Source organism: Epinephelus lanceolatus, chromosome 2 (assembly GCF_041903045.1).
Source record: "Epinephelus lanceolatus isolate andai-2023 chromosome 2, ASM4190304v1, whole genome shotgun sequence".
In the NCBI taxonomy this organism is placed as follows: Eukaryota; Metazoa; Chordata; class Actinopteri; order Perciformes; family Serranidae; genus Epinephelus; species Epinephelus lanceolatus.
In genome coordinates, this window is record NC_135735.1 from 40,632,198 (window position 1) to 40,648,385 (window position 16,188).

The window sequence follows — 16,188 nt, forward strand, 5'->3', positions numbered from 1 at the left end:
TTTGAATGTTGGTTGGCTGCACACTGAGGAACCCTGACACACAAAGATATAAACACAAACAGTATAATGTCAGCTTTAAGTAGAAAATCTGCACTTTTTTATGTGCAACCTTTCTTTAATTAATTACATTTTTTTTCTTTTTTGCAGCACATAAGATGCACTTTTTCCTCACAGTTTTAGTAATTGATGACCAAACTGACCGTACCACTGCAAGCCAACACTAAGATGTATAAATGGAGACATAGGCTGACAGCAAAGCGACCTCTGTGTATGGGCCCTGTGCAGGTAATTGCCTTAGCAATGCTCCTGGTGCTGAAGCAGCAGTGCTGCGACCAGTTGGCGTCATGCTAATATGCACGGGGCACCCGTCATCCTTTCCTATCAATAAGTCATTATCTCAGCCATGCTACTGATGGGCATCCTGCAGGCCTCTCTGCAGCTCAGACAAAGAGGATCGAGGGAATGTTGGAATTCTGCCCATGTATGAGGTGTGAATCATGCCACAAAAGGAGCATGAACACCACCACAACATAAACGGGTGTTCAGACTGTATTTAGGTCCCCTCACACTTTCGCAGGTTCAGACTTATTTACTCACTAAATAATCTGAACACTGTCACTATTATTTAGAGGAGAGAAGCTCTGTGTTGATTAAAATTTTGACACATTCATTTGGGGCGAAACCAAGTATTACAATGAGTTAACAGAAATAAGCTTTACAAGTGTTTTGTGGATCTTTTTGCCCTAGATTTTTTTCTCAAGCCTCTTTCACACATGCAGTCTATCCCTAAAATGGGAGCAGGGATATTCAGGAAAATCTGTACTACCTATTCCCTCCGCAAGACCTAGTGAAATTTTGGGGAAAATGCTGGTACATCTGTGTTGGGGAAAAAAGCAGTAACATTGCAGGAAGAGGCACATAAAGGGTTATATGCATCTGATGACAGGTGCTTACACACAGAGCAAGCAAACCAATCACAAGACAGAGCTGATGATATTTTTAAATGTGCAACTTGTTTACGGCTTAGCTTATCATTATGTTGCAAATGTAACAACACACATTGAATTTTAAATACATTGCAGGAACACTGGGCAAAAACAGCTCCTCACCTGGCATGTTACTGAAAATAACGAGAGATGTCTTTGGCCACATACACGTTCATCCAGCCTTGCCCCATCATCTTCCTCTTTTAAATTTTATGGTGGTTGGCGCATTTAAGTGTTGAATTACGCCATCTGCTGGACCATCCCTTGCCCCATCCATTCCAGTATTGCCATGGCATGTGTGAAAGGGTGCATTACGGTAATGTTCCTGAATGTAATGCACATGTGAATAGTAAGGTCAAGGTCAAGGTCAAGTTTATTTATATGGCACATTTAAAAACAACCAGAGTAGACCAAAGTGCTTCGCAAGCATAAAAGAAACTAACAAAATACAGAAACACAGCAACAGAGTAGAAATCACTAGCTGTGCCTAATAAGTTATCTCAGTAATTTATCACAAATTATGTGTGAAAGAGGCTTTTGACTGCCCTGTCCTATTGGTGGAGGTTGTTGGGGTCGTATGCAGACACTACTCAGGACTGAAAAAGTTCTTCCATCTCCTTCATCTACATCTCCTTGGATGTATTACAGCCAAATACAATTTTGATTTAATTTCCTTGATGTAACCCATTATTAATATTCTGCTAAGAATCAGCTATGATTGAAAGGTAAAGATAACGCAGTAAGGGACAGTGCTGTGGGCTGTAAAGATGAAAATACAACATTATTTAAAACAAAGTATCAGGTCTCTTATCAAGGAAACTAGATGTGATTATAAGGTTAGTGCAATAAACATTTTTCAAATACTATCATTTTTTTAAAGAATAGTAATTAATGTCATCAAAATTATTTACTAGATTGCTATAAACGTATATAAATGCAGGATTTGACTTTATCCATTTGTTTAAATATTTTGGTTAAGGTGCTACTGAGTTCATTGTTTCAATTCCCACCTCTGAAACTAAATCTATGCTCTCAATCCAGGAAGTCCAGTTAGTGGAATACATTCATGACTTTGAGGTGTTATCAGACACCAAAGCACTTCAAAGTCCTTAATAATACTATGAGGCAGTATTTTCACAAGCATGGGATTGTGCTATCATCCATCTCTATGATCACTAGATAAACAGTAGAAGTACCCTGTTCAAGTTACAAGTTATCTAGCAGGAATAGGGCTTGCATGTGTTTAACTGGTCCATGCAGCATGTTAGCGGATGACACTGTATAGCTCTGCAACAAAAGGTTAGCCAGGGTCAACTGTAAGAATTGTTAACAGTGTCCTTGTGTGCCAGTGCGTTAGTGTCGTTGAAATAAATGAGGAACTCTCGCTTTGACACAGTCTGGCCTAAGTGAGGAAGAACATACAGATAAATGTTGCTGCACTCTACATGCTGCCACAAAATAGCTGAAAAAAACTTAAAACAAAAATGAGAGAACAAAGCTCAGTGGTTTCCAAATTCTCCTCCTTTGTGGCATTAATCGCCCTCCATACCACTCACAATATCACCACTAAATCTCTTAGCACCATCTCCACCATCAGCTCGAATTACCGTCCACCTCTAATTGATATGAACAATAACAGAAGAAAGCTTGTTAATGGTGAGCATAATTGTCCCAGACAAAAGGCCAAACACCGCAAATCACACTTTACAGCAGGAGTGAGCAGAAGGCGACGTCTGGGCTGCAGCCAGTGAGCAGGGAGGGATATTTCACTGCAGATATCCATCTACCACCTGAATCACATTTCATTACTGGGTCAGCCATTAAAGAGGACGCCAGACTCCAGAAGCCCCACTTTTACGGCCTGATACACAACATGGCATTGTTTCAGTTTGTAGATTTAATGTCTGTAAGATGACATAGGCAACATAGGTACAGTGTGTGTGTGTGTGTGTGTGTGTGTGTGTGTGTATCAGGGGAGAGCAGGGAGTTAGACAATGTGCGTAAGCATGTGTATAAATGTGCTGTATAAAAACCAGATGTAGAAGGTAAGAAAATAAAAGACAGGCTGTATTTAAGTTCCATTATTATTACATATTAATCCATTTTCACTTATTTTAAAGGGTCTCCTGTGGCATCCCTCCCAGCGTGTGTACCAGTGTCTCATATTAGGTACATTACATTTGGCAGCACAACAAATAACTCCAGCCTGTTGGAGATGTTAAATGAGGTAGACAAGGCTTAAATCCTCCACTGCGTTGATAACTGGCTCAGCACTCTCTCTTTTTAACACACTGCTGCGAGGAGGAGGGTTAACTATCAGCCATAATGTGTAACTGAAGATCAGCTTCCCCCTCCGGCTTCACTCCTCACACTCCCCCCACACCCCTCCCGCTGCACCCTCCACCCTCCACCCTCCACCCCCATCCCAGCCCTCCCTCCCCCTCCTAGCATCCCCTGCTGCTGTTGTTGGGGTGGTCTCTGCTTCTGCTGTCACCAAGCCGCCGGTCTTTCAGCCGTCCCGCTCCCTCCCTGTTTTTTCTTTTTTTTTTTTTGCCGCTCTCTTAGGCGTCACAAGATTACTGAAGCAGTGCTGACATCTCTATCAGCCTGACCTAACACTCTGCCCTTTTCCTCCCTCCCTCCCTCTCCTCTCCTCTCCTCTCCTCCTCCAACACTCCAGGATCTATCACACTCTGGCCTGAGCCGCTCGCTACCTCACATTAAAAAAAAAATAAAAGGGGAAAACAAAAACACAAAAAGAAAAATACAACTAAGTTTTCCCTCTCCAACAGGCAGCACATGAAATAAACACTTCCCTGCCTCCAGCACTCCACAGTCATTTTGATAAGACTGCTCTCTTTTTCAACTCAGAGACATTTCCGGGAGGTATTTCCAGAGGGGCATCCCTGTGGTTTAGTCGGCTAAAGTGTTATCGACTACATAGCTGTGATGTGTTTAAATTAGGGACCTTTAACTCATATCATGCTCCTTCCCACCCATCCATCCATTTCTTTTTTCAGGTGTGCAATATGATAGAAATAAAAATCTACTTTTAAAAACACTTCCACAGAAATCTTTCTTAAATGTTTTTTTGCTGCATTATAGCAGTGTTACCCAGTGGATGGCAAAGTTGGTCTGTCAGTCAAACTGAAATATCTCTACAACTATTCACTGACATTTTGTTACAACATTGATGGTCCCCAGAGGATGGATCCTAATAACTTTGGTGAACCTCAGACTTTTCCTCTACTGCCACCAAGAGGCTGATACTTTTGGTTTTGTGTGAAATGTCTCAACAACTGTTGGATGTTTTGCCATGAAATCTGGATGCACTGTTGCCAAAAGTACAATAATTATTATATGTGCATAATTATTTTGCCCTCTGTACAATGTACTATCAGTAATGCCAAAAAGTGCCATGAAGTATGATAATTTGACCATACTGTGATGCTTCTAATTATCATAGTGACTGGTTTTAGTCTGCGTTGTCTCATTTTAATACAGATCCTACATCTGTGTTTGCGCATCTCTTGTCATGTGACTTCTTTCCAGCAAATCATACTTGGTCTACTCGCAAGCACAGCTGTCGTTGTGGAGCTTGAACTCCCTCATTAAAGTACGCTACGAGTTGAATTGTTATGAATGCACCAGTAAGCCCAGTTATTTATCAAATTAGCTTAGCTTATGGCCTTCAATGTTTTCATGTATGAAGCAGGCTTCCAGGCTTCCAGTCATGTAATTATATTTTGTATTAGTAGGCTTCACAAAAATTATCAGACTGATAGAATTATGGACTTATAGATACTACTTTCCACGCATCATAGCTATATTTTCTTGCTTTGAAAAAATGATGTGGGTAGATTTGTCGGTGCATCAAAAAGTTGTTTAAATATGTGTTTTGTAAAATTACACATTTACAACTATTAATTGCTGTGTTATGACTCGCACACAATAATTTTCAAGATACTATAATTATAAGCCTCTGGTATCATAGTTTCCCATCTGGCAACACTGTCTGGAACACACATGCACGCCCCACTCATGATAAACGGTAATAATTTTGCTGATCCTCCAACTCGTCATTTTGTGCCATTATTAGCTTTAGTGCCAGCCATGCTAACACACTCAGCTCAGATGCTGAATATGTTAAACTTTATACATGCTATACATCAGAACATTTAGACTGTCTGGCGTGCATGTTAGCATGCTACATTCCACTCAGAACATGACTGTGCTTCAGTACAAACTAACAAGGCTGGCTGTGGACTCTAAATCACAATTTTGTATATAATTAAATGAAATGTGCATTTCTGATTTTTCACTGGTCCTAAAAATGAAAAATAATTTGATTTGAGAGTTAAGGGCCAAAGAACAAGAGATTCTGGCATCTGCAGGCATTTAATATGATGCTATACAAGGCATAAACAAGAGAAGAGGAGAATGATTTTATGGAGTTTTACACGCATTTTGAGAAAATATGGCTTACTTTTAGACCACCAGTGTGACAAAGCGAAATCGATATAGCAACAGATGTAAAATTGTTTACAGACCAGATTTTCTGCTCAGAGCAGAGACAGGGGGAAAATCAAAGAGCATGCCTGGTGATTTCATGCAGAGGATGAAAACAGTCATTTAGTCTGATCACTGCACACGTTATTGGCTATCATCTTACAGTGTTACAACGGAAGCTTCGAGCAACAAGTTAACAAATGATATGATATATAATGCCGATGCTGATTGCAAAACGTTGGATGTTTTCTGTTTTATTGGGAATTTGGCCATGTATAATGGAAACAAAGCCACATATTTGCCCTTCAGACTTGTAATATGTCTTTTTCAGCTCACAGCCCCTCAGTGTTAATGACGAACAGTCTGAAAAGCACAGCAAGGACAACACCATCCACACCACTGTGTGTATTCCTCACAATGGCTTTAATATCATCATAAGTGCACTTATACTGTGAGAGTGCTCATACATATAAATCTTAACAATATGAAATGTATCTATACAGTATAGTATACATTCACTGCGACAGCCTGTACTTCATCCTTATGGGATCCCAGAGGGAGCCATCAGAGAGACGACAGCTCTTCCAGAATCTCTAACACTGATCAGACTCACGCCAAACTCAAGGTCTCCATTTTAAACTGCCTTATATGTGATATGTAGAGTCTTTTCCTCCTGAAGTCTTGCATTGTCCTGCACCTTCAGCATGTACAGCGCTATTCTTAGCGATCAATATGTCTCTGCACTGGTTTAAGAAAAACAAATGGCTGTAATTTTTTGTTCCCGCTGGATGAAGAGATTCTAATTCTGGGCTTTTCAGACATATGACCAGTTTCCCTTTTCATAAGTTATATTGAATTTCCCCGGCTGAATGCTGTCTTTGCTTGCCGGCTGCATTCATCCAATAACCCCCCAGTGTTAGCTTTTGAGATTTGTGAGGGGAATGATTTTCATCTGCAAACAAACTGCTGGTCTTGATAGAATTCCTCAATCGCTCCAGCCTGAGTGTTGTTATTAAGCAACCTAAAATGACACAGTCTGCAGGGGGGCCTGCCAGTGGAAAGATGCTGTCCATTAGCTGTCAACAATGACCACTGGGTCTACCCTCCCATGGGACTGGCAAGCAAGGCATCGTCTCATCCCGAGTCTGGCTGAGAGATCACACAGGCCCCATTGTCTCAAGCAGCCCGGGGTCTTATTGTAGCAGCGCCTCTGGGAAAGGACGAGCCTTCACGTCCGTAGTCTGTTAAAGAATGGGCTTTCTCCTGGCTACGGCCATGAAAACTGTAAGGGATGAATCTAGGGGAACACAGAGAGGCTACGGAGTAGATTTGGAATAGGGGCACCCCTCCTTAGACGAGTTTGGAGTCCCCATCCAGACCTCCCTCTCCCTCTCCCAGTGCTGACCTCCCTTCTCCACCTCTGTTTAATAATGCCTGGGCCTTGGTCATTATTTTGGGCAGATGGAGACGGGGGCAGGCAGTGAAAGGAGCTGGTGTCACTCCTGAGGAGAGGATGGTAGGGATGACAGAGAAGAAAAAGCGAATCAGAGAAAAGATCAAAAGCAGAAGCTCGCCTTTCACTCGCCTGAAAGCGCTAAAGAGGATAAGGAACGATCGGGCCTGGGGTCTCCTGTCCTCTCTGGCAATTAGACTCAGCTGATGGAGAGAAAGGCGTGAATGGCAGGGTTCAAGGCCCTCTCTAGGACTCACACAACGGGAAGGAGTTTTTTCCCCGACGCCTCCTTTATCTTCCTCTCCTTTCAGAGTGTCAGAAATGCAGCTGAAATATCTCTCCAAAAAGACAGCACAATCCCCAATGCCAAACCTTAATCACGGTGGCTGATGAGATTGAGGGGGGGGGGTTGAGAGAAAACACACATTCTTTTCACAATTCATCTTTACACTTTATATGAGGCCAGGATTCAAGGGAGGTGTAGTCGGTTTATATGTGATGATTAAATTGAACAAATTAGAGTCCATATTTTCATGAGACAGGAAGATATATTGCATCCTGCGATAATGTTAAACACAAATAAACTACCATCCCTCATTGATTAAGATGTATTATACAATAAAACTGTTTTCAATAGCTGGGCTGATATGAAAACCATGTATCTAGCCTTGCCCATTAATTTCAGAATAAAGAAAATATACAGAAAAGTAGAAAAAGTGCTAAAGTTGCTTCAAACTAATTCAATGAAAGTGCATAATAAATTAGCATGTGTGCATCAGTAAACAGATGTTACTTCTTTGATGGAGGGGCAGCCATGATGGTTTTGTACAATAGGTTCGACTGTTTCATACAATTTAGTATTCATTTTTTTGACTAGAGAGCTGTCTCGGGCACGGCCACAGCAACACGTCCCACAGGAGCCTATTACCATCTTCTACATATGCAAGAGTTCCAATAGGCCGTCTATCATCCTCACAGAGGGACACGCAGCTTTTGCTACAACTTTAACAGCTTGTCATAAGAGGCGCACAGGGGATTTCAATTACGCAGGTCATCAGAGAGTGAAGAAACTGTATTTGGGTCACACATGTTTAATTTGAACATATATACTTTGGTAAAGGTTGCTAAAAAGCCATTTGTTAAACCAAAGAAAAATAAAACCAGCTAAGCTTGGTGTGGCTAAGGAGCCATGTGGTACGCAGAGGGGACAAAATGGACACAGAAACTTTTGGGAGATTAAATGCTATGTTTAAAAAGTAGGTTTGTCTGTGGAGTCCTCCCTTCAGAGGTTTATTCAGGCCTAGCAGTGTAGACCCCAACCCATAATCCTCCTGCAGACACACCTGTAGAGGAGAGTATAAAGACCCTGGACTGAACTGAGTCAGACATCAACCTTCAAGGAGTCTCTCCACAGCAGCTCTCCACAGAAGCTCCACAGCCTCCAGACCGACCATAAAGATGACTCTCTCTGCCAGCCTGCTGCTGCTGCTGCTGCTCGGCCTCTCTCAGGCACTTCCTCTCCAGGAGGAAGGACAGGACACCGTGGACATCACCACCAGGATTCTGACCACCAACAATGGCACCAATGAGATGCTGCTGGAAGGAGACCTGCTGCTTCCCACAACCAGAAACGCCATGACATGCTGGTACAATAGCTGCCTGTGGAAGAAAGCCTCCAACGGCATGGTGATGATCCCCTTCACCGTGAGCAATGAGTTCAGCAGCTGGGAGAGACAGAAGATCGACTACGCCATGAATGCCTTCCACAGCAGCACCTGCCTCCGCTTCGTCCCCCGTCAGAGCGAGTACGACTACATCAGCATTGAGAACAAAGCCGGATGTTTCTCCGCTCTGGGCAGAGCAGGAGGCAAACAGGTGCTCTCTCTCAACAGGCAGGGCTGCCTCTACCACGGCATCATCCAGCACGAGATCAACCACGCTCTGGGCTTCCAGCACGAACAGACCAGGAGTGACCGCGACTACTACGTCAGGATCAACTGGGAGAACATCAACCCACAGATGGCCTACAACTTCTACAAGCAGGACACCAACAACCTCAACACTCCCTACGACTACTCCTCCATCATGCACTATGGAAGAACAGCCTTCACCATCCAGTACGGGATGGACACCATCACCCCCATCCCTGACCCCAACGTCCAGATCGGCCAGAGGCAGGGCCTGTCCTACTGGGACATCGCAAGGATCAACGCGCTCTATAGCTGCTGATAACAATGTACTGATCAAAGTTGTCATTTCTGAAAACAAGTTTGTCTTAGAATATTCTTTCATGAGCAGACAGCAAAATCTCAGATTTAGTCATGAATCTGTGAAGCGTCTGATACCGTACTTAATAAAATTAAAGCTAACATTCAATTTTTGTTTCATGTATCATTTATCTATTTCTACTCAGGAAACTAAGCTCACATATACACTAGCAAAATTGCAAACTTGAAACATCCACCATCTAATCTCACCAGGTTTTCATTTAAAAGATTAGTCAGCTTCTATTATATATTTTTCTTGTTGTCAACAAATCCCATGAAAAGACCAAAACCAACAATGAATTGATCCTACCAACAAGTGTTGTCTGTGTATCCAAAGCCTTATGTAGCTCATTCCACTCTGTCATAAACCTCCATAGTTATCCTTCCTTCATTACCATGAGCATGGACACTGTGGTTTATTTTAACTCAGTCCCACTTGTCCTGCTGCTGTGAATGCTACATCAGTGATTCCCAAACAGGATCTGAGGTACCTCTGCTGTTGCCAGGAGGTAGGTGAAAAGACTGAAAGTGGCTCAAATGATCTGACAAAATTGAAACAATGAGGCCTACATAGAAAATATAAATATATCAGCACATAGTGTCCACTACAACACCTATGCCTATGTGTTGCAGTTAAGAATGTGTGAAAATTATAGCAAGCATGCAGAAAGTTAAAACAGTAGGCTAAGCTGAAATGGATAAATGGTTGTACTAGCCAGCTAAAACTAGTAATGGATAAAGACTAAAATGGATAGCTCAAATTAATGGATAAATGGTTGTAACTGCTAGCTAAAGTAATTGATAAATTGTTCAAATAGTAATTAGTACTGATTTGCATATTTATCTAAAATTCACAAGTAAATGGTAGTAGTCCAGGAGCTAGCTAAAACTAGTAATGGAAAAAGATTTAACTATTTTGCTAAAAGTAATGGATAAATGGTTGGAATAAACAGATAAATAAATAGATAATTGATAAATTGGTCAAACAGCTAGCTGTTACTTGTAAAGGATAAATATTTGAAAATACTGTAGGCTATATCGCAAATTCATGGAAAAATGGTAGTAGCCTAATAGCGTGGTAAAACTAGTAATGGATAAATTAATAGATTTAAATAGCTAAATGTAATGGATAAATGGTTGTAACAGTTAGCTAAAAGTAGGCCTGATAAAGAATTACATAGAAAGGTACAAATATTATGAATAGTTGAAGCTTCCAGGTTCACTGTAAAGAGAAACTATTTCTTTTAACTTAAAATACTTGTTGTTGGGGCTGCTTTAAAATTTGAAGTTGACTTAATTTGAGACAAGTTGAGTTTATTTCTTAATGATTCAACTTGTCTTTTAAAATTCAGTTGACTTCAATTTTTAAGGCAGTCCAGACACTAACTTTTTTAAGTTGAAACAAAGAGTTTATTTCTACAGTGTTAGGCCATTCAAAGGGGTAGCTTAAAAACTTCACCAAACTGAAAGAAAAAAAAATTTGACAAGTCACTGAAACTGAGTGTGTGTATATATATTTATTTATTTAATTTAACCGAAAATTGAAAAGTGAGTAAGCGACTACACCACAGGAGCAATGCATACACTCATTTGTCCATAGTTGAAAATATTCCCCAACAAATGGACTATATTTACGCCTGTTTGAGTAGTGTTTGCTACAAACTGTGCCCAGCTGCTTTCGAAAAACATATAACTATGTATAAAAACACCAGTGTTTGAAGGTCTGCATCCTCAGTAGGAACGTGTAATTAATTTAAATAGTTACACAGAAGAATGGGTGAATCACACACATCCTGCAGATCAGTGGATCTCGCCTGTTGAAAAGAGCAAACGCTTTAGAGAAAAACAAACCCTTCAAAAGATTTAAAAATGGCAATAAACACAAAAATATGACTGTGATTGTTGCAGTTTCTTGGAGGGCAGTTTGAGGTCTGGTGCCCCGTACAGACTTTTACTAAGTAAGTCAATACACACTGTGTATCTCTGTGAACCTTCTATTCATTTACACCTGGCACTGTGTGATCCGAACACAATTTTGAGGAAAAGATCGTTGATAAAAATGGGTACTATTCAAGAACTGTCTGAAGCAAAACAGATACTAAGACAAAGCACAAACAAAAGACCAACTTAATATCAGCGTGTTGTCATAAAATCATTTTGCATCTCCTCTGTCAATCAGAGCTGTCGGCTGTTGGTAGCCTCAGGCTCTTCTGGATCAAAGGCTTTGATGTTGGCCTGCTCCGGGATGACACCGTCGCCCCACAGCCTCTGGGCAGCAGCTCAGCTAGTACACACTCCGCCTGTGATTTACCTGGACCCAGACTCCCTCAAGGATTGTTAACACTATGGGGAGTGGTGGGGGGCATGTGAGCTGTCCACATGGCCAAAATCAAGCTCATTACTGAAAGTAATGATTGTTGAATGAGGATAAAACAACCGTGAGAAGCCAAACATTAAAAAAAAGAAAGAAACTTAATACAAAATGGTTGAACACATTTGAGACAATGAATTTTACATACTGATCTTACCTATTTATTTCTTACTTATTCAGTTTCTTGCCAATTCCAACCCAGCAGTTTAAAAAGCCCTACTTTACAAACCCATTAGCAGATTAATAGTTGCTAGCAAACGATCGACAGCAGTGATAATAATGATTTCTTATTGTCAGAGCAATTTCATGATAATTATACATCTCTCAAAGTAATATTTCACTGACAAAATGATCACTGTATATCAATTACTCACTCTGCGTTATCTAATATTTGTGAGGAAAACTGTTTTTCTGGCACATCTCCCTGGTGAACGAAGAATCCAAAAATTTTTTAACAACAGCAGAACTATATCAAAACATTCATTTACAAACTGTCACACAACTTCTGCAGTACAATCCAAGTCTCCAGTTGTATGCTCAGTAACACATTCAGACACATGCATTTTCCCTAAAACCTTACTACTGTAATTAAAACACTTCCACAAATGAGGGGCTGGATAAATGAGACTTGGATTATACTGCACGAGTTGTGTGAGTGTTTGTAAACAGATGATCTGCTGTTGTTAAAAGTGGCCCCCATTTACTTTAATTCATCTAGACATTTCTTTGTTTTTGGATTCTTCGTTCACAGTGGAGGCAGGTGAGAAAAACAAGGTTTTCTTCACGAATTCAATGGAACATGGTGTGACTGATACACAAATGGTCATTTGTGTGTGAAGCATTCATTTAATTTGAGTGATGAAATGACAAATAAAATAAACAGATATGATTCTTTTTCAGATGCTCAAGAAAATTATAATCATAATTAGAATTTAATGCCAATACAACAACATGAGAGTGTGAGGGTGTAGTGTTACAGAAATAGAGACAAAATGAGCCACAAACCAACCAACCAGGCTTGCTGTCAGTTGCTGTTGCTCAGTGGAATTATTTGATGGTGGAAACCAGTTAAAACACTGTATTGCCCATTTGACCCCTTCATGCCGTCTCCACACACACAAATGGTCCATGCTGGACATAGTTATTAATGCATTAGTAAAGACTGTTAATGGACAATAATAGACATTCACACCCTCTACAAAGCTTTATATGCAGTGCCTCTGACTGCACACACACAGACACAGACACAGACACAGACACACACACACACACACACACACACACACACAGAGTCAGACACAGCTGAGTGTTCTCAGGTCCGATATTGAGTTATAACAAGTCTTTTGAGACCGATCAGCCGCTGTATTTGTGGCTCATCAGAATGCGTGTGCCACATCACATTAGTCCCCACGTGTGAACCGTGATTTTACTTGGTAATTTTGAAGCGTCTCGCTGCCTATACATATTCATGCTGAGCCTATAAGTGTCAAATTGAGATGTCCTTCCAGTGTCCTTGACAGCGGGTTATTAATATTGAATACCTAAGTCAACATTATAACTAGATGAAGAGATATACAGGTCATCATCTGCCACATTCTCCACACCCTCCGTCCTCAAGACAATTGGACAAATCATCAAATTATTTTCTATGGTGCAGCATTGAGTAGGATATGATGTGTATGTTGTATGGAGCAGTTATAGATTACTTCTTTAGAGGAGGTGTTATTATTATTTCTCAAACAATCCAGTGTTAACAGACATCAATTACACTCCAATTGCCGACATCTGAAGTATCTAATCTGGTCAGTCATCAAATACTTTCAGATGCAACACAGTTGTTTAGCATTTGACACCAAAATTATAGGATTTCTTATTGTATTTCATTAAAGCACTTTTCCTCTAATTTGACTCATTTCTCATTTAAGAGGATGCTGACTTCGAGCCCACGCGCTCTGACTTAAAAGCCATAAATCCTGGGGTATTACTCTGAACGCCAACATCTTAGCTATTCCAATTCTCCAATCCCTAAATTGGTGCGGCTGTTGTTGCTTGTGGCTGGTTTTAAAATCCTCCTCCTGCTCCTGAGCGGCGTGCAGCCCAGTACCAGAGGTTTGTGTGGCTGCTGTGCTTGATAGGATGCTGGCTGCAGGCATCCCGTCACAGCAGCTGAGAGGAGGTCGCTGAGGTCCTCCTGCTCATGGCGACGCCCAAGGGCCATCAACACAGCGGGGAGCCCGGGTACCGGTGAGGTCTTGCACAGCTTCGCCTCGCTTCATGAAAGCCTAATGAAGAGAGGGGGGCTTGCAAACTGTGCTGTTAGACGCCCACAATCCTGCAGCACGGGAGCACGGAGAGGATGAATGCAGGGGAATTCAAAGAGACGCAGCACAGAGCTGAGACAGAGAGGCAGAATATATACTAAACTGTGATTGTGTGCATTTATTGCTGCTAGAAATGAGACACAAAGTCTTTATCATTGATTGTCATTAATAAATAAAGTGTGTACAGATCTGGCCCCATCCCATTCACAAGCAAAGAGTAAAACACAACAGAGTACAGGGCATCCTCTATGTAGGATGAATAAACACATAATGCAGGCACTCATATTTGCATATAAAAATAAGTCCACACGTTGAAGTAAAATCAGTCAATATTGTATGAACATCACTCTGTATATCTTAAAATGTAAGAAACAAAGGGATATGATGCAGAATATTTGCTACTTACTTATGTTGCTGTATGTGGACATACAAGAGGCTCAATTTTGAAAAAGTGTCTTATAATGTCTTTTGACTGATGTACTTTACTGTCATCCCAGCAACAATTTTTTTCAAATGGTTTATAATCCATTTTGGAGTCTGCACATCTATCAACGTAAATTATGTAAAACTATACACACAAATGTTACAAACCAAGCATATACATTCAATATAATACAAAGTGACATCTGAGCTGGTTTTAGGACACAACCAGTAGCCAGGAAATATGAAACAAAACAGGTTCTGATTGATTATCTTAAAGAATAAACTGTACATACAATAAAACACCTAAAATCACTGGAAATAATTTCACAAACTCCTCCAGTGTGGGGTCCTCAGTATGGACGTCTTTGGTTGAAAGGTGCTGGTTGATGTGAGCGGTGCCGAGCTGTGAATCACCACAGCAACTTAAGATTCAAACCTACCACACACCCTGAGACAAGCATTTCCTCTGGAAACAGTTTCTAAGTAGGAAGCCTACAAGAGTTTCTTCTTCTTGCTGCCTCTCATCTCACTGTACTGAACCTGCAGGAAAAAAGAGTCACATTAGAGTCAGAGAAACATACATGTGAAGCTATTAGACCTTTCACCACTGACACATTACGCTTTGTCCATCTCGTAGTGCTTTTATGAGACCACCATTCAAAATAAACATTTTCACAGACGAAGCTTATGACCAAGGACTACAGCGACTGAGCAGGTTGACTGTGGTTGTGGTACAGACAAAACAGCAGTGGTCAGCTGAGAAACTAGAGAGAGTCACCGTCACTAAACCCAGAGGCCCAGGGGCATCGCAGAAGGAGAGGGAGGAGGCAAATGGGGTCAAACAGCTTAGAGACAAAAGGACAGAGAAAGAGAGATACGGTGGGTAAAAACAGAGAAGACAGAGAGGAAATAAAGGAAGGAGAGGGGACACACATGGAAGAGGAGAGACAGGGAAAAAAGAGTGAAGCCAGTAGATTTCTTGTGAAAAGCTTAACCTTTTAAAGGTGTCTGGTTTAAGGACATAAAGTAGCCATTTTGGGCCATCACTGCAAAATACTGCAACCCTTATAACTTTTGTCAAAAGAGTATTATCACTAAGTATTTTTTTTTCTATTAAAATGATAGTAATGTTTGTCATGTTATTCACATTACTGATGATACCTTATCATAAATCTCATCGTGTAAATATTTGATGAAAGCACCAATAGTCAACTCCAAAGATATTTGGTCAAAAACATTGTGTCGCCCAGCCCTAGCTCAAACTTATTTTGTTTCTTTTTGGTTGATGTATGTGTTCAGACTGATGTTTTGCTCTTGCTGAGGTCGGGGGGTTCATGCAGGAGACACCAGCAGCAGCGTCTCCTATCTCAGCCTGGGAACAGCCTGCCCTGCAAAGCAGCTAAACAGTAGACCTCCACCAGGGATGTATCATGACCAAAACACAACAGAAATTATACAGGGCTTCATAATTATACAGATGAAGCTAATTATACAGACAAGAGGGAAGAATGCCTGGGAGTTGTTGTAGTAAAATGCAAAGCAAGCGGGCTCTGGGATTTTGGGCTTCCTGGCCGGCTGATCCAGCGGGGCTTACCTTCTGCACATCTGAAGGCACCCTCGACAGGAAATCAAGTACTTCATTGTTGTCAATGCTGTACGGGTTCCGTAATTTCTTGGTGAATTTATTGATACCTAAAACAGAAATTCACACCAACATATCATTAACACTAGTCTCTTGTGGCTGCGCTTTTTGTTTCCACACAAACAAATACCTGCAGAGGAGACTCTCGCTGTCCAAGAACTATTGCTGCGAGTACAACAGTATATGGCTTTTTCTTCTTTTACTTTCACTTTATAG

General features: G+C 41.0%; 2 protein-coding genes across 3 annotated transcripts in view; one reads left to right on the top strand and one right to left on the bottom strand.

The window, feature by feature from the left end:
* Positions 1–8,406: 8,406 nt before the first annotated feature.
* Positions 8,407–9,177, top strand: LOC117257451 (high choriolytic enzyme 1-like). The gene has a single exon (XM_033627659.2). The coding sequence runs from the start codon at positions 8,407–8,409 to the stop codon at positions 9,175–9,177; it is 771 nt and encodes a 256-aa protein (XP_033483550.2).
* A 4,823-nt stretch (positions 9,178–14,000) lies between these two features.
* The window catches only part of mctp2b (multiple C2 domains, transmembrane 2b), a 43,375-nt gene continuing 41,187 nt past the window's right edge, over positions 14,001–16,188 (bottom strand). For both annotated transcript variants that reach the window (XM_033626246.2, XM_033626237.2), the window contains 2 exons: positions 15,925–16,022; positions 14,001–14,870 (listed from right to left, as the gene is read on the bottom strand). In XM_033626246.2, the coding sequence (XP_033482137.2) occupies positions 14,823–14,870; positions 15,925–16,022 (146 nt within the window). In that variant the 3' untranslated portion in view covers positions 14,001–14,822. The remainder of the gene's footprint in view (positions 14,871–15,924; positions 16,023–16,188) is intronic.